Raw genomic sequence first — 24,018 nt, 5'->3', positions numbered from 1 at the left:
ATGTGAAATCAGCATATTTGGAATATTATGGTTTCTATATACACTACCATTCAAAGGTTTGGGATCACTTAGAAATGTCCATATTTTTGAAAGAAATGCATTTTTTTTCAATGAAGATAGCATTAAATTAATAATAAATCCAGTCTAGACATTGTTAATGTGGTAAATGACTATTCTAGCTGGAAATGTCTGATTCTTAATGGAATATCTCCATAGAGGTACAGAGGAACATTTCCAGCAACCATCACTCCTGTGTTCTAATGCTACATTGTGTTAGTTAATGGTGTTGAAAGGCTCATTGATGATTAGAAAACCCTTGTGCAGTTATGTTAACACATGGATAAAAGTGTGAGTTTTCATGCAAAACATGAAATTGTCTGGGTGACCCCAAACTTTTGAACGGTAGTGTAGATTGATGGAATATTTGAGATTGTCTCGTGGAGAAACAGACACACATCAGATAGGTTTAGGATAATGCCATTTGCATCCATGTGAGACAGAAGGAGTGTAAATGAGGAGTAAGAGGATGTCCTTTGATAGAAATTTCTTTTTACACTGCTGAACAAAATGTCACTGACCAGTCAAAATGACACCTCTTCATTTTGACAGTCAGGTTAAGGTCAGAAGTTCTCTCTGTTCACCCCCCCTCCTCTGCTGATGAGCTTCTTCTGGATAAAGCCTCTCTGTGTTTTAAAGGTCTCTGGTTTCCCTCAGTCTGTGGCAGATGCATCCCAAATAAGCCTTGTCCACACAACTTCCAAACAGATCCAGGAAGAGGGGTGAGAGATCACAGCCTATTATCCTCGTCTCTCTGTCTCTGACAGCATGCAAACAGCATCCCTGCTCTCTGACGCTGCCATAACCTTTAGGGGAAAAGGGCTTGTTTTTATTGCTGTGAATAACCTACAAGCCAAATGAATAACAAAGAACACTCAGATGGCAATAAAGTAAACATGTTTATTCCAAGTCAAGTTGGGATTAAACCTTATATCTAAAGGATTGTTTTTCTTTCACGTTGGTGTGGCAAATTGATTTTTTACCTTATAGCACTTTAGGTAATCTCTCCCACAAGAGATTTTTTTTTATTCAGACAGTTTATCAGGGTTAATGTCAGTGTGGGGCCTCTCCTTTATGGCCCATGCTTTACTGTCCTGTAGAAAATGTGGACTTATGGCTGTAAATCCTCACTTCCTGGGAGCAACTGAATCAAAGGGAGAGCTGATAATGTGGTTGAACTCCTCTATCCCCAAGTGACTAAATCCTCCTCTCACCCATGGCTGTGATTTCCAGTATCCAGGCAGCCCAGCAAGGCCCAAGCAACCCAGTAGGGAAGCCCATTAGCCTTTCATCCACTTTTCTTGGAAGTAACCTCTTTTGGTGATAAATGACAGTGTGCATGCTGAATGGTGCTTCTGGTGTGACCCCTAAAAGGGACCCCCTCTTTTTTCATTTCTCGTGAAGAGGGCTAATTACCATGTTCTGTAGAGGAGCCATTGAGGTCTTATTTAATTTGAAAGTACCAGAGAGGTTGAGATAGCGGAGGAGGGGGAAAACAAGCCCGTAAAATTAATTTTTCTTTTTTTCTCTGTAGTCCTTTGGCACATGAGATCTGTAATCAAATTTGGGCTCCCATTTATTTGGAATCGCATTCATTTGGACCCTTACTTTATTCCATTTCCATACCTGTGTCCGCTCCATTATTACATCCGCTGTGGAAGGACATTGAGGGCCGCTGAAGCAAAAATGAGCTGATTTCACCAGCTACCAGTCTGGCCACAATAGCAGCTTATTGCATCAGTGCATAGCTCAGCGTGCCAGGTGCTCTTCAACCACATCAGCTTTCTTTTTGAGAGCTATGTCAATGCTCCATGTGCACCTACTGTGAAATGGAGAGGAGAGATTTTTGGCAACACATTTAATTAGTACAGAGGGGGATGGGGGATGCCGAATGCAAGGATCAGGTGTCATGGTTTTACAACAATTTCTTCCTGGCAAAGTGGTGCCTCATCACTGCCAGCTCCTTTTCAGATAAAGACAGAGTGGGCAGGGAATGTGGGCCGCACTTTCTCATTAAACAGCTAAAGACATAAGCTCTCCAAGTGAACCAAGGAAACAACAGCTATCAGGGAGTTTGTGCATCTTTTACTGCTTCACTGTCTGAAGTTGTTCACTAAGGATGTTAAATGATTCCCTGGTTTTACTGTACTTTTCCAGCAATGTGAGACACTGGATGCCTTTTGTGGACGAGACCTGGGAACCCTTGCATCAATGCTGAAGTACTCAGGGGTTAAATAACTTGACCCTACAGGGGTCATTCTGTTCAGCTCACTCACTCTCTCGCTGGCCACAGTGACAGGCATTTTCAGTTTTCTTTTTCGTCTGCCTTTGTTTTTTTTTATCACCATTAACATAAATTAAGGCGGTAGGAGGGTCGGGGGTTAGAAATGGGGCAGTAATGTAGTGGCTGAGGATCGCTCTGAAAACCTGAAGCAGTTTCAAAGCACATTTAACAGCCTATTTTTACCACCACCAGAGTCTTTAGGGCTCATTATTAGAGAGCAGTTTTAAGTGCTACTGAACACCACACAATAACAAGAAAGACTGTTTTTCAAAGAAAATAAACTGCAGGGAACAATTTTAGGCAAGATTAAAGCTATGTTAGCAGTCACAAAGTGAGTTTACAACAACTTTTCCCAGTTAACTTACATCCCATAAATTTCAGCAGTTGTCTCAAATGATTAGCCAGGCGCAACGTACTCCTACTATTCATAGCTCATCATCATCATCATCATGTTGTATAATAATGTAATTTTGAGCAATGCTTTCAACATAGCTTGAATGCTAAGTGTCTGTCAGTCAGCTACTCTGGTCCAGCATGAAGTCTCTTAACGCCTATTCCATGCATTGCCATTAAGAAATTATCCAGATGTTTGTGGTCCATATTCATGGGATAAGTCCTAATGACTTTGATGATCTTCTGACTTTCAGTCCAAACACCCATTACCTTCAAATCTTTAGGGGTTTTTTTGTGAAATATCCTGAAATATTCCACTGACTTTGGGCCTGATTTGACCAAAGTTGGGTGAACAGATCAAATATTGTTAGTGTATGTTAGCATTTAGCACAAATCACCACACAGTGGTAATTTGCAGCAAATGTAGAGCCTCACAGCAGCGGTATACTGTAGACTTTTTTAGTGACACAACCCTCAAAGTTCAATCAAAGTGTTTCAACTAACATGACAGTGCAGAGACAAAACTGTCATCTTCAGTTGAACAGTGTGTTTCATTCTGAAAAGCACTCACTCTACATGAAACTACTGTCAATTATAGTGGACTTGTAACTCTTTCTTAATGGAGTTACACTGTGATCCTGTGACTAAAACCAGATAAATCAGGACTCAGCACACATCTCCTCCTTAAAAAACTAAATTTGCATTGACAGGTTCAAAGACACCACCACTCACATGTAACACAGCAGGCACTTTACACTCAAGAGAGTGGTATTGATTATATGATATGCTATGAAATGATACATGTACTTGCACAGTGGAATGCAAGCAGAACGGCACATGAACATTCCTGCTGCTACTAGAAAATATTGCCATTTCTGATTGCACTGGCTACTAATCCAAATACAGGGATATTTTCTGTTTTAAAAAAAAAATCTTGAATTTGTGAACTTCATGCATGTGCTGACTGAAAAGGTGTCTGATGATTGTAACACAGACGTATGTCGTCATGGATTAGGGAGGAGGCTGAGCGGCGGGTGTCTGCATGCATGTCTGTGTGCATGTTTACTGCTGAGACAGAGTGAGAGTGTGTGGGTGTGTACTGTACATGCATGCATGCATTTGCTGGATCAGTCAATTGGTTGATTATTTGGTTGGCTGGACAAAAGCAGAAGGAAAGACTAAAGAGGGCAGGATTTGGGCTGTAAATGCTCTTTATGAAGCGGTCACCTGTATGCATGCTTCTCTTGGTTTATAGTGCACCTGCACACTAAGTCATCCCCAGAGAGATTTCTAATGATGCTTCCAGCATTAATCCCATAAGTCTGAATAAATACCTGAAATGTATTAAACAGAGGAAGTTCACATGTTTCAGTTCAAACACCAGGAAATCTGAGTAGATGTTTGTGCCATAGTGTTGGCATACAATATGCTTGCTGTATTGCATTCTAAGGCAAATATTGTGACTTATTTAAATAGGGCATGATAGAATTTCCCCATAGGGGTCCTTCCTTTGCTTTCCCATGCCAAAAGCATAGAAAAGACTCTGCATTATCTTCCCACTGCTCTCTAGTTTGTGTTTGCTTCCAGCCTCTTTGTTTATGGGATGAGGCTGCAATGGCTTGAAGTGAGTTGAAAAGTAATCTGAGATGTTTTACAGTAATTAGTCGTCTTTGTGGCTGCTGTGGAGACTGCTGCACTGACTCTGAATGGTGAATCAGGGACTGCAAGGGGGTTGGGGGTGAATGTGTAAGTGGGTGGGTAGCAGGGTGGGTGTGGGTCTCTTCTTTTGTAGCCTGCACTTCTCTCCCTCACCGTCGAGAGAGGGAATGGGCTGAGGCAGCTGTCACTTAACATGTGAATGTTTCGAGGGCGGCCCAGGGGTCTTTAGAAAACTCTCCTTTTTTGCCCCCCACCCCATTTTTCAAGCAGAAGCAGCATGGAGTTTCTGAGCCACAGTCAGGCCCAGAGGAGGGGCTTTGTTGAATGAGAAGGGGGAGAGAGTGAGAGAGAAAAAGCCTGAGGAAGGTAAAGGGGGCACTTTGCCGCCTAGCTGCCTGGTACAGGAGCAACCTGAGCGGCAGCAGCGCTGGTGAGAATGCCACCGGCGTGTCGTTACATGGCACAATCTGGCCTCCATGCGAAAACTGCTCTTGGCCGGGAACTGTGGGAGTTCAACTGAGCCGTTGGAATACATTGTCTCCATCTGGGCGCACTATCCCATCGCCGGCGTTAACAAGGAAGGAATTCCTCTATCGCAGCTCCCACAACAAAGAAGAAAGGGAGAGGAGCAGAGCTGGTGGGAGGAGAAGTGAAGTGAAGGGAGGGGAGGGGAGAGGAGGACATTGTTTGTCTGTGACTGTGGGCAACGGAAAAGCATGAGTTATCAGGGCATGTGAGAGTGTGTTTAGAAAGTGTGTTTGTATGCGAGCATGTGTGAATGAGTGGACTTGATTGAGTGCGCGTAGGAGGGAGTATGCATGTGTGTGAGGAGGCTTCAGTTTGGGATGTTGGAGCTGGGAGGCCGTTCAAAGGATGCTCAAACAAAGCTGGATTTTTTTTTCTCTCTCTCCTTTTTGAATGGTGATTGAGGACTAGCTGGATTCCTTTACTCATGCTGTTGGGCCCAACTCTGCTCCAGGGTAAGTGTAATTCACGTAAGCTTCAAACCGCCAAAACTGCCACTATCTCAGGATTGGACCAGAGAGAGTTGGGTTTTGGACTTTACTGGTCAGTGATCAAACCACACAGCCATGTGACAGTGACTTAATTCTGACTGAGGGGTTTTCTTCATTTATTCTAACTGCGTGACATATACAAGCTCAACAGGCAGTGAAATACTCCATTAGAAACAACATCAGTGTGAATGGAACAATCTAATGTGAGTATATTTTATTTAGTTCAACGCTTTAGCTTTATTTTGCTTCTTGTATTGACAATTAAAATACTCGAGTAGACACTGCGCTTTTAGGCAACTACTCACTTTGCCAAAAGCATGCTGGCATTTTATTTTATACAGTAGCTTTGTGTTGCATATTTAGAGGACAGGGTTTGAGATGAACGTATGACCTTGTACAATATCCACCCCAAAATGTTATGAGTCTCATGGGTGAATGCACAGCTGCCACCCTTGATTAGGGACCACTACAATGATTACTACTTCAGGACCTCCCTGAACAGAGACCGACACACAGCAGTGACACAACATCTTACTGTTGTGATTAATAATTTTTGTTCTGCTACTAACTGCATATCCGCCCATGCAGACCTTCTTCTACCTTCTAAATGGATAAATAAGATGAGCATAGGACTATTTGTATAGGATATTGTTTGAGATATTGCTCAAAATGCTTTTACATATACACATACATTTGTAATTTCCACATTGCAAAATCTAAGAATTAGATAATAAATGGAACATTTATGTATTTTGTTCCAGATAATAACATTAGGATTTTTAATTTCATATTTCTTTTTGCCTTTGTGAAGCCCCTATACAAAGCTATAATCTAATTCATTAGGAAATGGACTGCGGTCGTGTATCATAAATCATAGTTGGGAGCAGAGAAAGGGCTGGTCTGAATTAAGGGCCATTTCAAAGTAGGTTAAGTGATGGGATGGTTAGGTCATCCGCAATATGAGTTAAATAGTGGAGTGGTTTTCTGGTTTGCTTTCTAGGATAATTAGGCTAGAGGCTGAGAGGTGTTTATCAGAAACACACTTCAGGCACGCTGACAAGGTTTTTCTGATTTGCTTTCGTTGTAGGATAAAGTAGGTCACCATATTCTTATATGTCTTCATGCGAGGGCCAAAAAAATTGCCTTTAAAATGATTGATTTCCTCTATTATTGCCTCTTCTATATCAGCATCTGAGTGGCCCTGTCTAGTCAACATAATGGAAGAGAAAACGTTTATTATACCATAGCATCTTGCTGTTAATGTAACATGCGATGAAAGTACTCATGTCCTCACACACTGAGCTGTGAGATCCCTGTAAAAGCAACCATGTAATTTAGGAAATGAACACACATGTGGCGCAGTAACCAGACACGACACACCCTCTCTCTCGAATTGTTAACCCATGTGGACACGGCCACAGACACTCTCTGGCCTCCTTGGGAGACCGCTGGGCAGTGATCTGAGCTAACTGAGTAATCATTGATCTCGAGGCTGGGGCTTTGTCTGGGCACCACTCTGATCACACTGTGCACTCCCCTGTGGAGCCCTCGACTGCATCATCTGCTCAACAGAGACATGCATGATGTAGGTAATTACTAGCCTAATGCACATGGAGGCATCGTATCAAAGTAGGTCACATTTATTCATTAAGTTAAAAGCTGCCGTACAGTAAACTATAATTATAATTAGCTTCTTATTTATACACTCTAATGAGATTTGATTTAAATTTGGGGTGGAAATTGATAGTAGCACATGAAGTTCTCACTGGCTGCGGGATTTCTTTGTCTAACCTCTGGCAAAGATATGAAAGCTGCATATTCAGCATTAATTCGTCTGCCTAGAGCATGACTGTACCATGTAAGCATATCCGCAGACCCCTGTACAGCTGCCTCTTCTTTATTTTCAAGCCAAAGAAAAAAAAATCTTGTCAGTAGTTTACGGAGTCAACATCCCAATTTCCCTTTTAGTGACCCATATTGCCCCCCCCTACAGGTCTTTAGTCACCAAGCGTGACCTGAGGTGACCTGGATAATTCTGAATGAACCAGTCCAACCCTGACTCAGAGGGAGGATTCGGCCTCAACAGGAACCCTCCCTGTGATCTCCCGATGGGCTCACCTCAGCTCCTCTAGACCAAGATAATTACATTCACCTCTAACCCGTCTGTCAAAACAATGAATTCACTGGGCTGAGGGGAAACAGACAGGCTGACACAGTTTGATGCTGTCACTGCCAATGGCTTTTTTTCAGGAATATAATAATTTTGGTCCAATAAGATGCGGGATTAAAAATTTAGTAGTATGTTGTAATGTAGTAGCAAGAGAAAGACAGGTGTCCTACTCAAGTGTGTGACCTTTACGGAAAAGCAGTTGCTTGTCAAAAGCATTAATATATTAATACTGCATACTATGAGGTATGCTAGTGATTGTTGCCTGTTTTCCTAACCCCACCCCCAACCCCAGTGTTCCTGCCTCCCTTCTTGTTGACATTCTAAAGAAATGCGGCGATGTCTGCTTTTTATGGCTGTCATATTTGATCAGATCCTTCACGGGTTTCCCAGGACTGGTCCAGGGTGAGTTACAGAAAGCGCTGGCTGGTTGCCACGGGTTTTTCCATGCCAGGCTAAACAGTGGGATCCTCGACAAGCCTGTCACATTGATTTCTAAGCCCAGAATATATTTAGTTTGTGATGTGAGATAGAGGGGAGCATGTGTGTATGTGGTCGAATGAAAGATAAAAGGACGGGGAATATCCTGGCCAAGTGTCTCTGCTGCGGTTCCCTCTGGGCTTTTGGTGCCAAGAAAGGGGCAATGCTGGCACAGAAATTTAGCAAATAAAGGATGTGAGAGACTAGTTTCATTTTGTCTAACAGCAGTTTTCTGGAGATGTAGGCAGTGTCAAAGACTTGGTGACTTTAAAGCAGAGAAACTGTGCTTTGAAAGGAAGAACAAAAGAGGTATAATTTTGTTGATTTACAAAATTGTTCATTGCTTGATGACCCAGAGCCCCCTTGTCTTATTTTAGGTAGCTGAAGGATCTTCTGCATGCATGGCCAAGGGGCCTTACCTCACCTGTTACCTCACTAGCCTCTGGGCTGAAGGATTATGGGAAACCTCATCAGCCGGCCCAGCTGCCTGGGCCAAAAGTCCAAACATGTGAGGTCAGATGAGGACTTCCTAAAGGAGTGCTACCAGCGACGAAGAGAGTGGCAGCCCCCAGAGCAACATGGAGAGGCCAAAAGAGAAGAGACTTTCAAAGACAAAGCCAGGGAGGATACGGACAAGGGAAAAGAGGTGGAGAGAGACAAAGAAACAGAGGAAATTGATCATAAGAGGGAACAGGGGACTCATACTCCTATTTCGGATAAACCCCTCCACAGCTCTCCTGCCTCGACAATCAGGAGTACCAGTACTCTGGAAAACGCCTGGCACAGCAGCCCATCTCCAATAAAAACATCCCGAAATGGGACACTAACAAGGAGGACAGTGCCTCCAGAGTTTGCTAGATCCCCTCTTGCTCAGTCAGACAGGAGTTCTGCAGAGAGGAGGGCCAGCTTCCAGAGGAGAGACTCTAGAGAAGGAAGCCCCTGGTCCTGGAAGACTGTGGCATCACGGGAGGTTACAGAGGTCACAGAGGTGACGGAGACGACCGTAACAGAAATTGTGGAAGTGACAGAGTATCCATCGGGAGATAAAGGAGGAGTCCCCATAGTTACGAGAACCGTTAGAGTCCTGAATGGGGTCGCAGAGGAACTTGCTGAGGTTGATAAAAAAAAACACCAACTTTCAAACATGACATATCTCATGTCTTCCATTTCAATTTTTTCATTTCATCTTCTGAATTCTCACCTTATTGTCTGTCTTTAAAAGCAGTACTTCATCTTTATATTATGATGCGGGTGTTTCTAAATGGGGATTTTATAAATTGACACAGTATATGGACTGTCTTTACTTTGCAGCTCCAAAGTGATGGACATTCCAGCTCAGACCAAGATTCCAGCGTGGATAGATGGGGGGTATGTTTTCCTCTCACCTCTTTTCTCCTTATGTTAAGGCAGGCGAGTTAACCATGTTGCTCCTGAAATCATTTGCCTGCTTTCATCACCTGGCATTATGTGATCTTTCTCAAGGGAGCAAGATCTGTTTTGGCACTGAGGGATGTGTCTACAGACTCTGAAACATTTCTCAAAAACCTGGAAGCTTTGCTCACATGGGTCAGCGAGATAGAAGATCTCACAGCCAGTCAGAAACCTCCGTCCTCAGAGGTCAAAGTGGTGAAAGCACAGCTCCAAGAACAAAAGGTTTGTTATCTGTACCATCACATCACCTCATTTCTTGTTCCCAAAAAACATCTTTGAGGTTCTGTAGTTCACAGAATATATCTGAAAGCATTACCTATAGAAAGGTGTGCAGAGGTCATGGAAAATGCTCAACTGCTTCCTTTTATAAGATAAATTCTTCTTTATCCAGTGGTGAATGGGTGGTGCTCATAGCCACAATGAGCTTCAGTAAGTCTTTGTGAACATGTCCTGAGGGTATGAAAAAAGACCTGGGAAGTCTCTCACCTTTCAGCTGCAATCACACCCATTGTGAGCTTTTTAGATGACGTGAAACCTGCCTGGTTCTTGACAATGTAAGCTTGACACATGAGACCAAGCTTCCTCCACACCTACACAAAAGCAAGTAAAAAACAACGATAGGGCTTTAATAAATATTAATTCCTGCTGCAAGAAATGCCTCTTTTTGGAGTTTAAACCTTGAATTAAAAGTATACATTTTGCATACTGTGCCACCTCTGCTATTTTGGTTTTATGTCTTTACCTGAGCATGTTCTGTTGCTTCACAGCTGTTGCAGCGCCTCCTCACAGACCGAAGACGTAGTATGGACTCCATGATGTTAGAGGGTCCTCGGCTGGTGGAGGCCCACCCAGGAGAGGAGGGGGAGCAGGCAAAGGTCAAGCTCTCAACCCTCAAACAGAAGTGGGAGGCCTTACAGCTGGAGGCAGAGCAGAGGTCAGCTTCCTTTAGCACCTCTGTCACTTTTTCTGTGGCCTAATGCATGTCTTTCTCAAAACTTACTCACTGATTGTGGAACCTTTGGTAGGAGGGCAAGTCTGGAACTCATTCTGCCCAGGGCAAAGCTGTTCCAGGAGGGAGTAGACAGCTTGCAGCAATGGTTCATATCTGTGGAACAGACTCTAGCTGAACTACGAAGTGCAGAGAGAGTGATGCTGCACCTCTCAGAGGCAACAGATCGAGCCAAGGTTAGTATTGTACCACGTATTGTTCAAATGCATGTACAATAAATGTGGATTTAAATGCAGTATTAATGTTGACTGAGTAGAGAAATATAATTTTGACCAATTATTTTTCTTTAAGGCTGTTGTTGAAGAGATTCAAGTCAAAACTGCTGAACTAGGGGGAATACAGAAGTCAGGTCATGATCTAATGGAAGCAATTTCAGGTACTGTTTACTGAACAGTGTAAATGTGCACATTAGACTTCTCTGTAAATGTACAATAGTACCATTGCACATTCAGAGTCCATATGCCAAAAATCCAGAAGACTGTTTTCCAACAAATGTCTGGTAGTACTGGTCAATCCTACCCATTTGAAAAAAAACAATTTTAATGTCATCAATTTTAGTCCTAAATACCTGCAAATCAAAACATTTTATTAGTCTTACACTGTAAATTTTGATTTGTCCTTCATTCCAGAGGAGGAGGCCCAGCTGGTCCAGGAGAAGGTGGACGCGCTGCGTATCCGTTGCTCTGTGCTGAGTCTGAGCAGTCTGGACGTGCTGCAGAGGCTGGAGCAAGCTCTAGAGGCCTCCAGTCGTTGCACCTCCAGCCAGGAGGACCTCCACCTGTGGCTGAGTCGTATAGAGAGGGAGCTCTTAGGGGCCACCGGAGCACAGACACATGCTGGAGATGCAGTACTGTGTGCAGCTGAGAGACAGAGGGTAATGTTCTCACTCAGCTAAAATACTAATAAGGTACTAAAATGAGTCAGTCAGATGACATGAGGTTGTATACAGGAACGCTCCACCTGGTGGATACACCTTAATAGCTTCATCAAGCAAATAGATGAAAGACTGTTTGAATAGTATGGGGTCCCCCAGGGGTATGAGGTAGAAAAAAAATAGATTACATACCTACTTAAGGCTAATTTATGCTTTTCTTAATCTATGTGTGCAAGGGTAGGCAAGGCTTAAATTTCATCTTCCATTCAAGTCCATGCGGGTCTGCAGAGGCCTCTCTGCAGACATACATGTGCAACCCATGATTTTTTGATTGTATGGCCTGACTGCACTGCAAGTACGGCACCTTTACATGCACCAGGAAAACACGTGGTTGCTTCAGGAGAGGCAGTGCTAGGAGATGGCACTACGATCCAACCTGTAACCAGCTGCTATCCTTAAAAAGTGTGAAGTCACAGTGAGCCTTTTAACCTTGTTTCTCTGTGTTTGAAGGATGGACAATGTGACCATCTGTGTTGTAGACTGACTAGTACCTATTGTAGTATCAATAGAACCATTACATTACATTTGGCAGGGCTATGATCAGGAATAATACAGAATTTATCCGTCTCTTCCACACATTTCCGGCTTTTTTTTTCCAGTTTTCCATGACATGAGGTACTCTGTAGCATAGTGACAGTTGTGCTTAATTTGCTACAAGAGCAAAAGAGAATTATAATTTTTAGAAAGGCCAAGACATGCTAACCTAAATTAAATTACCAAATTAAGTACAAACTGTGAAATTAAAGTTAGTGTCTTAAAGAGTGCAGACTTTATTCACCTGAAGTAATTCACTTTTAGAAAAAAAACTTGGCTTGCTAGTTAGCATAACAGCTAGTGCTTAAATTTTGTAAATAAACTCAGAACAATTTACCGGAGCAACTTTTTATGACTTCACTTTTCATTAGTTAAGTTTAAGAAGGTTAACTTGATGAATTACCTGTGACATCATGAGGAAAATTGGTTGCAAATTAGCATGATGCTAGTAAGGTAGATTTGGGAGTTATATGACAGCTAATAATGTTTCCCCAACAAATTTAGGTGAATTCACACTGTTTTCCAGCAAATACTGTATATCTAATCAGACATTGTTAGTAAAGTCATTTTCATTTAGCTAGGTTGCCATATTTATCCCATGTGGTGCCTGTCCTTCTAACACTGGAAGATTATTTTTAAACAGATAGGCTACATAATATAAACACACGGCATCCACAGGTGTATTTAATGAGGTCAATACAGGGACAAAAAAACTCACTAATGGAATTAGTTGCACTTATATATTACTTAGTTATACTAATTTCTAGAGTTCTCTGAACTATACACATGATTTGTCTTAAATTATTCTATTATTCTATTACAGCTACTACTACTGCTACTAGAACGATATCTATATGCCTGTTTCATTTATATACTTTAGTGAATGGTTATATAGTGCAGCTTTTTTCTTGTAGTGTAATCAAAATGTCAAATAGTTTGAATAATGGCACAGTTGTTTTTTTTTTTATCTAAGCTGCTGGTAGACATGTTTAAATAATAATGCTACTGTTGATATGCTAACAAACTGTATTTATACATGTTTTGCAGCTGGAACAGGCAGTGGTAAAGGAGATGGCTTGGTTCAAAGACACAGCGCTCAGTCTTGAAAAGCTGAAAACCATTAATCTGGAGCCAGACTTGATAGCAGAGCAACTCTATGAGCAGAAGGTCAGAATACTATATGAATAGCAAATGATCTAATAAAATATCGACTCACTTTGAATCCTAAATATTATGAGGTTATATACAATATTTGAAAGATTTCTAATTGAATAAATTCATGACAATTATGTTTTCTTTGTGAATGTATTTTTGATATATTATCTCCTGATTAGATCTTAGCAGTGGAGATTCTGCAACACAGGTTCAACATTGAGAAGATGGTGAAGATTGCTGAAATCTTGATGACATACAGTGATGAAGGAGACACTGGCGATCTTCGGGTGTGCTATTTACATCAGTTCATGACATCATTTTATTGATGTTGTCCAAATGAACATTAATTAACAGTTGTGCCGCAAAGTAGTTCCAATTTGTCTCCTTCTCTATATGATCTTCATGTAGACACCAATAGAGGCCTTACAGGAACAATGCAACACCACCTCAGCCACAAATGCCCACGTGGTCCTGCAGCTTGAACATGCCCAGTCGCTTCTTCTCCAGTTCTCCGAAGGCCTTGCTGAGGTTTCACCTTGGCTTGCAGAAACTCAAACCCTCATTGGCCAGCTCTCCCTGAGCACAATTAGCTATGAAGCATTTCGGGAACAACAGGACCTCTTACAGGTAGGAAAATCCTGCTGGGGCACATTAGAGTGCCATTTTTTCCCTCCATCATCTCTTTTTGTCCTGGTTAACAAAGAAGCCCTTTGATATTTCACAATGCGCTGCCATTTTCCTCTGGGTAAATGACCTGATCTGTTCAAGCACAGTTCACTGATGCAATCTACTTCATTACAGCGCTATTCTTCTTCCAGTGCACTGTAATGGCATTTGTGTTTTGTCATGTATATCGCTGAAAATGAAACAGCCTTCCTCTGTCTATTTCAGGTATTAAACTCAAATCAGGTTCTTTCTGCTAACTACAAAAGTTTTTTGTCTCTCTCTCTGTCCTTGCTAAGGGTCTGAGGGAGTCCATAGCAGAACACAAACCACTGATTGCACGCTTATGCTCTCTGGCAAAACGTTTGTCAGAACTAAACCCCATTCAAGGGGACCAGTTCTGTCGCAAGGCCACAGAGGCCGAGGAGCAGCACAGAGCCATCAGAGACCGGGTCAGAGAGACTGCCAATCTACTCGAGGAGTCCTTGCCTCGATTTACACAGGTAAGGATCTTATAAAAAATAAAAATATAAAAAACCCAGAAGTTTGCACTCTACACAGACACAATTTCATCTGTTTTCTTTATCCTCTAGTTGAATGAGCGGATGACTCTTATCAAAGAGAGTCTTGATCGCCTCCGCAGTCGCATACAGACGCCCACCTCACTTCAAGGTCTCACTCCAAGGATACAGGAGCAGCTGCAGGACAACAAGCAAACCCTGACTGAGTTGTCCAAGCTGGAGCTGGGCCTCACCGGTGTCAAAACACAGGCAGATGAACTGCTGACTAACACTCAGGCAGCTGGGGATGGATCCATCGGAACAGGTGATCATCTCAGACATGTCCCATGACACATGGAGCTACAAGCTGCAATGCCATTCGATGTGGTAAAGGGCATATTTATTTCTAAGCCATATTTTTGCTATACATTGTGATCCCAGCAATTCAGGAGCGAGTGTCCAGCCTGTCTCTGCTGTGGGATGAGACACACAATCAGGCCAAGGAGAGGGAAACCTGGTTACTCAAGCTCTTGGATCTTGCCATGAAGTTCTGGAGTGATGTCAGCGATGTCTCGACGGCTCTCAGTGACGCTCAGCAGGCAGTTGTGGATCTCAATGCTAGTCGGACAGACTCTGAAACAATCCGCCAGAGCCTTGAAACCATGCAGGTTTGTCTGGAAGTAGACATAAGGAAGTCGTACTGCTATATATATTACATATACACTACCGTTCAAAAGTTTGGGGTCACCCAGGCAATTTCATGTTTTCCATGAAAACTCCCACTTTTATCCATGTGCTAACATAACTGCACAAGGGTTTTCTACTCATCAATGAGCCTTTCAACACCATTAGCTAACACAATGTAGCATTAGAACACAGGAGTGATGGTTGCTGGAAATGTTCCTCTGTACCCCTATGGAGATATTCCATTAAAAATCATCTGTTTCCAGTTAGAATAGTTATTTACCACATTAACAATGTCTAGACTGTATTTATGATTAATTTAATGCTATCTTCATTGAAGAAAAACAACAAAAAACTGCTTTGCTTTAAAAAATAAAGACATTTCTAAGTGAGCCCAAACTTTTGAACGAAGTGTATAGATAATCACTATGTAACCATTTCCATATTTTCAACTTACAGACTCTCAGGGAGGATATAGACAGTTTGCAGGGAGATCTGGACACCCTTGGCGTTCTGGGAATGGATTTGATGTCAGCATGTGGGGATACAGACAAACCAGATGTCACTAAGTGCCTAGATGAAGTAAGATTTTTTTTTTTTTTTTTAGAAGTCCATTTTTGACTTACGTTTTGTACACTAACATCAAACCTTGTACTTTTGCTCTCTTAAAGCTCTATTGCACGTGGAACAACTTGAGCAAACTGTGGAACGAATGTCACAAAAAGCTGGAGGAGTCCTTGCAGATGGCACTTCATTATCAAGACACCATGCAGGTATGTGTTGAAATGCAATACATACTTTAATATATATGTCATATGTACATCCATACCTGTATACTAACAGACCACTCCATTGTCAGTGTCTTAGCCATAGCGCAGTTGACACTTTGGCTACAACTGCCTGACTCTAGCAGCGTTATGGCATCCTGCCAAAAACACGACGAGTCTTTTATTCTGTTGCACTAACAAAGTTCAGATTCCCTGTAGCTTCTCCTATTGTATCATTGAAATGCAGATTGTGTGGTCCTCTTATAAAATGCAAATGAGTCAGATAGTGTAACAATGTGAGACTGTATCATGAACATGAAATACATCAGCTCTGTATACCCCTATTCCTTTGCATACTTTTGTCCTGCTTTACTAATAGGGTCTGTTTGAGTGGTTGAAGTCAGCTGAGTTGAGGTCGACAGAGGAGTTCATGGTAGGAACTGACCTGGAATCAGTCAAAGAGCAGCTATGTGATCTAAAGGTGAGTTCCTACACTAAAGTACACTGATAGGCTGCACTAAGGCAAACTAAACAGAGCAGCTTTGCCTAGTAAAAATAGAATACTGAGTTCAACACATATTCACTCTTTATTCCATTTTTCAGGAATTTAAGCGTGAACTTTACCAGAAGAAGATCGAGATAGAAAGCCTGAACCATCGCTTTGTGTGCCGGCTGTCTCCAGGCTCAGAGCGTCCAGGCTCAGTATCACCGCTGTGTGACTTCAGACAGCGTTGGGACAGTCTGGAGTCAGAAACTGTCAACAGACAGGTGAGAAAATCAAAGCAGGTGCACTGATGTAGTATCAATACCAGTATGCCACTACTTTCCACTGAATACACAATGCCACAATGTTAGCAACTGCCTAACAGCCTGATTACAAAAATATATCTTTTGTTTGTAGTTATTGCCTTCAATAATGCATCCATATCAGCTGAAAGCATTCGGTCCTCTCATTGTGTTTGCAGCATCAGTTGGAGTGTGCTCTGTTGGGTCTGGGTCAGTTCCAAAATACACTGGATGAGCTGCACACATGGCTTTCCCGGACCGCTGAACAACTGCAGGGCGGCCAGCCAATCAGCATTGACCTGCAGGCCTGCGAAATAGAGCTGGCCAAACACAAGGTTGGCGGTGGCCTGATTACATTTATATACAGAGTGATTAACATTTGAAAACAAGCCAGTCAGTGGGGCTACGCTGTCATAGATAGACTCCAGAGAACACTGTAGACTTTGCTTTGAATTATTAGCCCGCTTCTTTTGTCTTTTGAAAATGTTTCCACCACTGTTTGCACTTCTTTTTAATTTATATTTTGTTTACTGCTAGAATCATATGCCAGAATCATTTTGGCATACCATAATAAAGCCTTAACCTCCACTTCTTCTGCCTTCCCCAAGGTGTTGAGAAATGATGTCATGTCCCACGTTCGTACTATGGAGTCCCTCAACCAGGCAGGCAGGGGGCTGCTGGAGGTTGGGTCTGGAGACAGTCCACATGGTCTGCAGTCTCGGCTCGAGCATCTCAATGAAAGCTGGGAGTTTGTCCGCTGTGAGACTGAACGTAGACAACTGGAATTAGAGAACAGACTGAGTCAGGTGAAGGACAAAAACAAAATCTCTATTATGTTTATAAAGCTGTAGCAAATGTTATAAAGTGGTGTGGATGAACTGTTACCTGTCAATGTATAGTACATATACAGTAAACTATTCTACATGGAAAGGGTTGCAGCAAATACCAAAACAGTTTTGTTTTGTTTCTGTGTGATGGTGCCCTCTAGTGGTGACTATCTAAATAGCAAGATTTTTGTTTTTTAATTGGGGAAACGAGATTAAGTATGTGACTTTTTGTTGTAATTAATTTAGCTATCATCAGAACAAAAGTGAAACTGTGTAAACATAATTACGTGATGAGACACTCACTAGTGAATTGCCACCTCTGCTACCATAGTTGATTTTGCATCAACTGCATGGCCTTATTAATAGATTTGTTGTTTTCTTACAGGTACAAGATGTTACAATGGAGATTCAGGATCTTTTACAGTGGCTGGAGAACACTGACCTGAGACTGTCCTCCTCCAAAACCATGTGGGGCATGCCAGATTCTGCAAATGAAAGGCTTCATGCACACCTGGTGTGGCTTATTTTTACTTAATTTTAACAGAGAAAAAAATATTGTTAATATATATTAAATATGAATTAAACTAGCATTTGCTATTAAGTTAAAAAAAAAATCATTAATATGAATTTTCTGTTCTTTTCAAACCCACAACAGGAGTTGTGCAATGAGATGGAGTCAAAGCTTCATGCCTACACAGATGTGAAGAATGCCATTTACAGGATGCTGGAGGGCAGCAACGTTGTCCGAGGATCGAGCACTGAGCACAGCTTATCTATTCTTGAGCAGAAATGGGCATCTGTGTACAGCAAAGTCCAAGAGCGAAAGGTAATGTAACTTAACATATTCATCATGCTATCTAAGCCAACCTTCTTTTCAGTACCAGCTTGTTTGTGAAGTGAATGATTACAGTACATCTGTATGTAATATTGTTCCTGCAGGCTAAGCTTACTGAGGGACTGAGTCTGGCCAAGGAGTTCCACAGTAGCGTCCAGGATATTCTCACTAAGATGAGCAAGTGTGAAGAGTCTATCGGGTTTCTTCCTGCTCCCAGCTTTGTTCTAGACTCAGTTTGTACACAACTGCAAGATCACAGAGTGAGTTTTTCATATACCTGCTGTTGCTATGTCTGCTTCAGTTCCACATTTAGTATCTGTTCATGGCTAATGAAATGCTTTTACTTGCAGACACTGGTGAATGAGGTGAACACTTATGGTGAGAAGAAGGCCACAGTGGAGAACGCAGGCTGCAGACTAACAGAGCTGAGCAGGAAGGAAGACTGTGATGTCATTCATAACTTGATCATGACCGTTCAGGATCGATATAAAAAACTGCAGCAGAGAACTGCAGAAAGAGGCAGGATGCTGGAGGATGTTAAAAAGAATGCTAAACAGGTACTAGAATAATTCACCTTCGGTATAAACTTTAGATATTCTGAAGATGTGCTACTCAGGAGAAGCTTTGTATTGAATCTATGTTTATTTGTCATATTTCAGTTTAATGAATCTTGGCGCCTCTTAGTGGACTGGATGACTGAAGTGGAACAGACATTAGACACACACAAGGAGATTGCAGTGTCCCATGAAGAGATTAAGCAACAACTGACAGAACAGAAGGTGCAGTTGGCTTTACAATGAATACAACTATAAATGCAACATGCCATGAGTACCTTTATTGTTCGTTAATATATCATTTATTTACTGATCACTCTTGTAATTAGGAGTTTCAGAAACTGCTGAGATCAAAAAGGCCCATGTATGAGGCCACTCTAAAGAGCGGCCGCAGCCTCCACGAGAGAGCTCAGACCAGCCATGATAGGCAACATGTGGAGAACCTAATGGCCGAACTCAAAGACACATGGGACACCATCAGCGGCAAGTCTATGGAGAGGTACAGAACTATTCAAATGGGACCACACACGCCTGAATTTCTACCAACTAACAAGCCAAACTCTCATATTTCTCTATTGTCAAGTTAAAACAATACCTACTGTTGTATGTGTTTTTTTTTCTGTCAGACAACATAAGCTGGAGGAAGCGCTGCTGTTCTCTGGAAGGTTCACTGATGCTTTGCAGGCGCTGAATGATTGGCTGTATCGAGCAGAGCCCCAGCTAGCTGAAGATGTTCCTGTCGGTGGAGACAAAGACATAGTCAACAATCTCATAGACAAGCACAAGGTATAGCTGTCAACCAAATGAATGTGCTCTGCTAAAGGTCGCGCAAATAAGTTACTACAAAGTTGGAATAAATCCAGGATTTTATGCAGCTTCTAATAACAATAGAGAAAAAGGATTCAGGCTTAATTGTTTAGAATTTTAGTATGACTTGAAATAATTGGTGATCTCGTTCACATAATGGATCCATCTCAGTATTGGTCCCATTTTCTTACAGTAATATTATAAATAAGTTAGGTGCTACACATTGACATTCCATATCTGTGTAGCAGTTTCTTCGTAATCCTTTAGGGAAATTGTATTGCAGTTTCTAAGGATTATTTTCCTTCCTCTCAGGCCTTCCAGAAGGAGTTGGGAAAGCGGGCAGGATGCATTAGGACCCTGAAGCGCTCTGTGAGGGATCTGACCAGGAGCAGCACGGCTGACGCTCACTGGCTGCAGGAGCAGATGGATGAGCTGGAGGGCCGCTGGGAGGCTGTGTGCAAGCTGTCAGTCAGCAAGCAGGACAGGCTGGAGGCTGCCCTTCAGCAGGTACTGCTCACAAATAGGGAAGGACCTCATCTCTCCCAAGTGTGCAATAGCTGTGATGATGCATGGGTTGAAACTTAAATTTTTTATGAGCTTTTAAATGGTCAGTTTTCTGAGACGCACATTGGTGCAGGAGTTAGCACTGTCACATCACAGCAGGAGGATTCTGAGTTTAAACCTGCTGGTTGCCTTTGTTTGTGGAGTTTGCATGTTATTTCTGTGAGTGGGTGGGTTTTCTGGAGGTGCTGAGTTTCCTCCCGCAGTTCAGTGGCAATGATTGTAGATGGACTGTTGGTTCTAAACAGTTATGAATGTGGACGTGAGATTGCGTGTTTGTTGTTTGAGATAGAAGAAAACCTGCTTCTCTCCAATGAAGCTGTTTATTTTCTAATATCAGCATCTCAAAAAATCTTGTACAAGGACCCTTTCTGTTTGGAACGGCCTCCCAGAAAAGGATAAAGTTTGATATGAACAGAACATCTTATGCATTATCGTGAAATGTGACTGGTTACAGAACATAAACACATAATTCAAATATTGAAATGTGATTGGCTAAAGGTGGGGATAAACCATGGTTTAGACTTAGTTCTCCTTTTAGTTGGTGAACAGATATGTCCATATCTGTTGGCACACAATCCATCCAGTCTCCATGAAACGCACCACGTGAAAAGAACCCTCCTAGAAACCTCTTCCTGCTCTGTGTGATGTGGTGCAGCTGCTGGTGGTATCTCATGGAGGATGCAGGTGTCCCATAGGGAGGATTATTATGGTTTCCACCCTTAAACAGCCTTGAGTTAGCAGTTTCAGTGCAATTAGTTGTTACCTTATAAGGAAACAGGAATATACTGTGAAGCAAAGCCAAATTTCCCTATCTTTTTGGTGTGTGAGTGTGTGTGAAAACTATTCAGCTTGACCTGTCCCTGGTTGTGTCCCTCATGCATTCAGTCCTTCAGAGACTGGGACTGATGCTCTCCATACATACATTGATCATACGTATGTCATACATTAATTACGCAATAAATGATATTAGTATCAGTATTATACTACTTATGGTATCAATTTCAGTGTTAAGCTAGCAGATCCGTTAAAAAAATAAATCCTGACAGGCATAAGTGGTTGTTTGTCTCTTTGTGTTAGCCCAGGAAATGGAGTGTGCCCGAGGTCAGCTGAGATAGGTTCCACTTCCCCATCACCATCTATAGGACAGAGTAGCTAGCTATTAGTAGCTAATGAATGGATGGAATCAGTCAATATTTCTTATCCCCCCGGCTTTAAATTTGACAAAGAAATGACAAGTAGTATTCTTTTTCTTGTCAGCATGAAATGTCTAACCATCCAGTGATGACAGTGGGAAAAGTGTCTTTGAAATTCAGGTTCCAGGAAGCTGTGGCCTTGAGGAAAACTCTGTAATGATATGTAAAGGGAGTAACTCCAATAATTATCTGTATCTTTGTCTTTTTTGTTGCTAGGCTGAGAAGTTTGATGGGCTTGTGCACACTTTTATGGAGCGACTCACTGAGGCAGAGAGAATACTTAAATATGGGGTCATACCAGAAGAGGAGGAAGGTCTGCTTACCTTCCGCAAACAACACGAGGTCAGTATAACATGATACCTTTTCGCTCCCCATAGGAAGATTTTTTTTTTCCCCATCTTACCTTCTTCAAAGGAGGTCAGAGGTCAGGGTCCCCAACAGAACAAGTTAGTGCTGATAAGGATTTAGCATTTGACCGAAGGACAGTTAAACAAGGAAATGCTGGAACCCAAAGCTGAGTAGTTTAACTATCAAGTAACTCTATTGTTGTCTGTACAGATCTCACATATTATAGGAAAAAATAACTAGTAGGTGTATGTTGTGAATTAAAAAGCATGTGTATTCAAGTCATTTTTAGATAAAAGCTTGTCTTACTGAATGAAACACTCAATAGATTATTTTTCGCCCCTCTAGGAGTCACTAGGTGCCTTGCAGGCTCAGGCAGTGGACTTAGAGAGCATCCAGTGTCTGGGTGAGGAGATCCTGGGCTCCTGTCACCCAGACTCTATAATCACCCTCAAATCTTGGATCAGTGTCACTAAGACCCGCTATGAGGAGGTGAGTGATTTCATGACAAAATAATAATCAGTGACAAATTGAAATGTCCCAGTGTCAGCACTGAGAGATGTGACCAACTTCCTCCTCTTCCCTGTTCCCTGTGAGTCAGGTTCAGACCTGGGCCCAGCAGCAGGGCCAGAAGATCCAGGCCAGCTTGGCAGCAATAGAGGCAGAGAGAGAGGAAGTCCAGAGACTGCTGGACTGGATCTCCTCAGCAGAGGAAGCCCTCAACTTCCGAGACCAAGAGCCCCTGCCTGACACCACGGAGCAACACCAAGAACTTATCGAGCAGCACAGCGTACGATTTTTCTCTTTGTCTGCCACATTTGAGCATTACAGTGTCATTTCTATATGTAATCATAGTTATCTGCTCCTTTTTGCAGGTCTTCATGGACGAGTTGAATAAAAAGTTTGCAGAGGTTGAACATGCCACAAAAACCTGCAAACACAAGAGCATTTCGAAGCAGCAAGTTTCCCCCAGGAAACGGCCGCTAACGAGTAAGCAGTGTTGTTTATATTCTGTTAGTACGTACACAGAAGTCAAAGGCTGCTTGTAGATCAGCACTGACTCCCATTTTACTGTTTGTCCATCCAGAGAGGAGGAGCACTCTGAAGCTGCAGCCCGCTGTGCCGCTTCCCCTGGAGCACCTCGACCCCCAGACCCCACAGCTCAGTCAGCTGGTCAGTCAGTGGCAGAAACTTTGGCTCCTGGCGACGGCGAGACAAAACCGCTTGGAACAACATCTGCAAATGCTCAAAGAGGTTATTGTCAACAAACATGTCAGCAGGTTGTGTTGCTGTAATAAGTGGAAAAAAAAGCAGCATGGTGATTATAAATGAGCTACAAAACTGAATTCAACATCATAACTGACAGAAGTTTTGTTTTTCTATGCAGATGGAAGAATTTGCAAACTTCGACTTCAACATTTGGCGAAAGCGGTACATACAGTGGATTAGTCATTTGAAGTCTCGGATCTTGGACGTATTCCGCAGCATCGACCGGGACCAGGATGGACGGATCAGCCAGAAAGAGTTCATCGATTATGTCCTCGCCTCTAGTAAGAACCTTTTGCCAATAATCAGTTTAGTACTGACATCTATGCATCACTCATGTTGGTTTATATGTAACTAGCATGCTGAAGCTATTAATTCTCACATTATCACCAACAAGGATTCCAGTTCTATCAGTAAATGTTTGAAAAGCTGGTGTTCATGACAGTATTGCTCCCCAAGTTTGCTTTTTCAAGTAAGCAGCATCTTCAGGTTAAAGTTTGAAATGTCCTTGGCTGTAAATTGTAGAATTTCCAACCAACTCTCTGGAGATGAACGCTGTGGCAAACATCTTCGACCTGAACAGCGACGGCTTCATTGACTACTATGAATTTGTGAGCGCCCTCCATCCCAGCAGAGATCCCTACAGGAAAACACTGGATGCAGATCAGATCAATGAAGAGGTACGAGCAGCTTGTGCAAAAGAAATGGTGCGTGGTGTATTTACTGTGACGTTTACATTCACACTATGACATTATATTGCCCTCCTTAGGTGAGTCGACAGGTATCGCAGTGCAACTGTCCCAAGAGGTTCCAAGTGGAGCAAATAAGTGCCAACAGATACAGAGTGAGTCATTTTCATGTGAAGCAGCTTTTAATAAGCACTTTTAAATACATGAATCTACTATTACACATGAAATAAATGGTCTATATTTTTAGTTTGTTTTGAATATACACTACCGTTCAAAAGTTTGAGGTCACTTAAAAATGTCCTTATTTTTGAAAGAAAAGCATCTTTTTTTCAGTGAAGATAACAATAAATGAATCAGAAATCCAGTCTAGACATTGTTAATGTGGTAAATGAATATTCTAGCTGGAAATGGCAGATTTT

At 42.1% G+C, this 24,018-nt stretch overlaps 1 protein-coding gene across 3 annotated transcripts in view; it reads left to right on the top strand.

Annotated features, from left to right (window-relative positions):
- Positions 1 to 24,018, top strand: part of macf1b (microtubule actin crosslinking factor 1b) — a 33,952-nt gene that overhangs the window by 6,217 nt on the left and 3,717 nt on the right. The window contains exons 1-36 of one of the 3 annotated variants that reach the window (XM_035945706.2): positions 4,559 to 5,373; positions 8,434 to 9,170; positions 9,368 to 9,424; positions 9,539 to 9,709; positions 10,255 to 10,421; positions 10,513 to 10,672; positions 10,788 to 10,872; positions 11,126 to 11,370; positions 13,012 to 13,131; positions 13,299 to 13,406; positions 13,528 to 13,746; positions 14,082 to 14,285; positions 14,376 to 14,607; positions 14,724 to 14,950; positions 15,426 to 15,548; positions 15,638 to 15,739; positions 16,113 to 16,214; positions 16,337 to 16,501; positions 16,699 to 16,854; positions 17,128 to 17,325; positions 17,732 to 17,860; positions 18,002 to 18,172; positions 18,286 to 18,441; positions 18,532 to 18,738; positions 18,841 to 18,960; positions 19,065 to 19,234; positions 19,362 to 19,521; positions 19,855 to 20,049; positions 21,516 to 21,641; positions 21,993 to 22,136; positions 22,246 to 22,434; positions 22,520 to 22,634; positions 22,732 to 22,898; positions 23,032 to 23,194; positions 23,436 to 23,590; positions 23,680 to 23,754. In XM_035945706.2, coding sequence (XP_035801599.2) covers positions 8,514 to 9,170; positions 9,368 to 9,424; positions 9,539 to 9,709; positions 10,255 to 10,421; positions 10,513 to 10,672; positions 10,788 to 10,872; positions 11,126 to 11,370; positions 13,012 to 13,131; positions 13,299 to 13,406; positions 13,528 to 13,746; positions 14,082 to 14,285; positions 14,376 to 14,607; positions 14,724 to 14,950; positions 15,426 to 15,548; positions 15,638 to 15,739; positions 16,113 to 16,214; positions 16,337 to 16,501; positions 16,699 to 16,854; positions 17,128 to 17,325; positions 17,732 to 17,860; positions 18,002 to 18,172; positions 18,286 to 18,441; positions 18,532 to 18,738; positions 18,841 to 18,960; positions 19,065 to 19,234; positions 19,362 to 19,521; positions 19,855 to 20,049; positions 21,516 to 21,641; positions 21,993 to 22,136; positions 22,246 to 22,434; positions 22,520 to 22,634; positions 22,732 to 22,898; positions 23,032 to 23,194; positions 23,436 to 23,590; positions 23,680 to 23,754 — 5,940 coding nt within the window. In that variant the 5' untranslated portion in view covers positions 4,559 to 5,373; positions 8,434 to 8,513. Of the gene's footprint in view, positions 1 to 4,558; positions 5,374 to 5,425; positions 5,613 to 8,433; positions 9,171 to 9,367; positions 9,425 to 9,538; positions 9,710 to 10,254; positions 10,422 to 10,512; positions 10,673 to 10,787; positions 10,873 to 11,125; positions 11,371 to 13,011; positions 13,132 to 13,298; positions 13,407 to 13,527; positions 13,747 to 14,081; positions 14,286 to 14,375; positions 14,608 to 14,723; positions 14,951 to 15,425; positions 15,549 to 15,637; positions 15,740 to 16,112; positions 16,215 to 16,336; positions 16,502 to 16,698; positions 16,855 to 17,127; positions 17,326 to 17,731; positions 17,861 to 18,001; positions 18,173 to 18,285; positions 18,442 to 18,531; positions 18,739 to 18,840; positions 18,961 to 19,064; positions 19,235 to 19,361; positions 19,522 to 19,854; positions 20,050 to 21,515; positions 21,642 to 21,992; positions 22,137 to 22,245; positions 22,435 to 22,519; positions 22,635 to 22,731; positions 22,899 to 23,031; positions 23,195 to 23,435; positions 23,591 to 23,679; positions 23,755 to 24,018 lie in introns of those variants that run through there. The other 2 variants (XM_035945713.2, XM_035945715.2) reach the window with 2 other exon arrangements.

The sequence above is a fragment of the Amphiprion ocellaris genome, chromosome 9 (genome assembly GCF_022539595.1).
Source record: "Amphiprion ocellaris isolate individual 3 ecotype Okinawa chromosome 9, ASM2253959v1, whole genome shotgun sequence".
Taxonomy (NCBI): Eukaryota; Metazoa; Chordata; class Actinopteri; family Pomacentridae; genus Amphiprion; species Amphiprion ocellaris.
The sequence above is the reverse complement of the archived record's forward strand: the minus strand, read 5'-3'. Positions and strand labels throughout refer to the sequence as shown.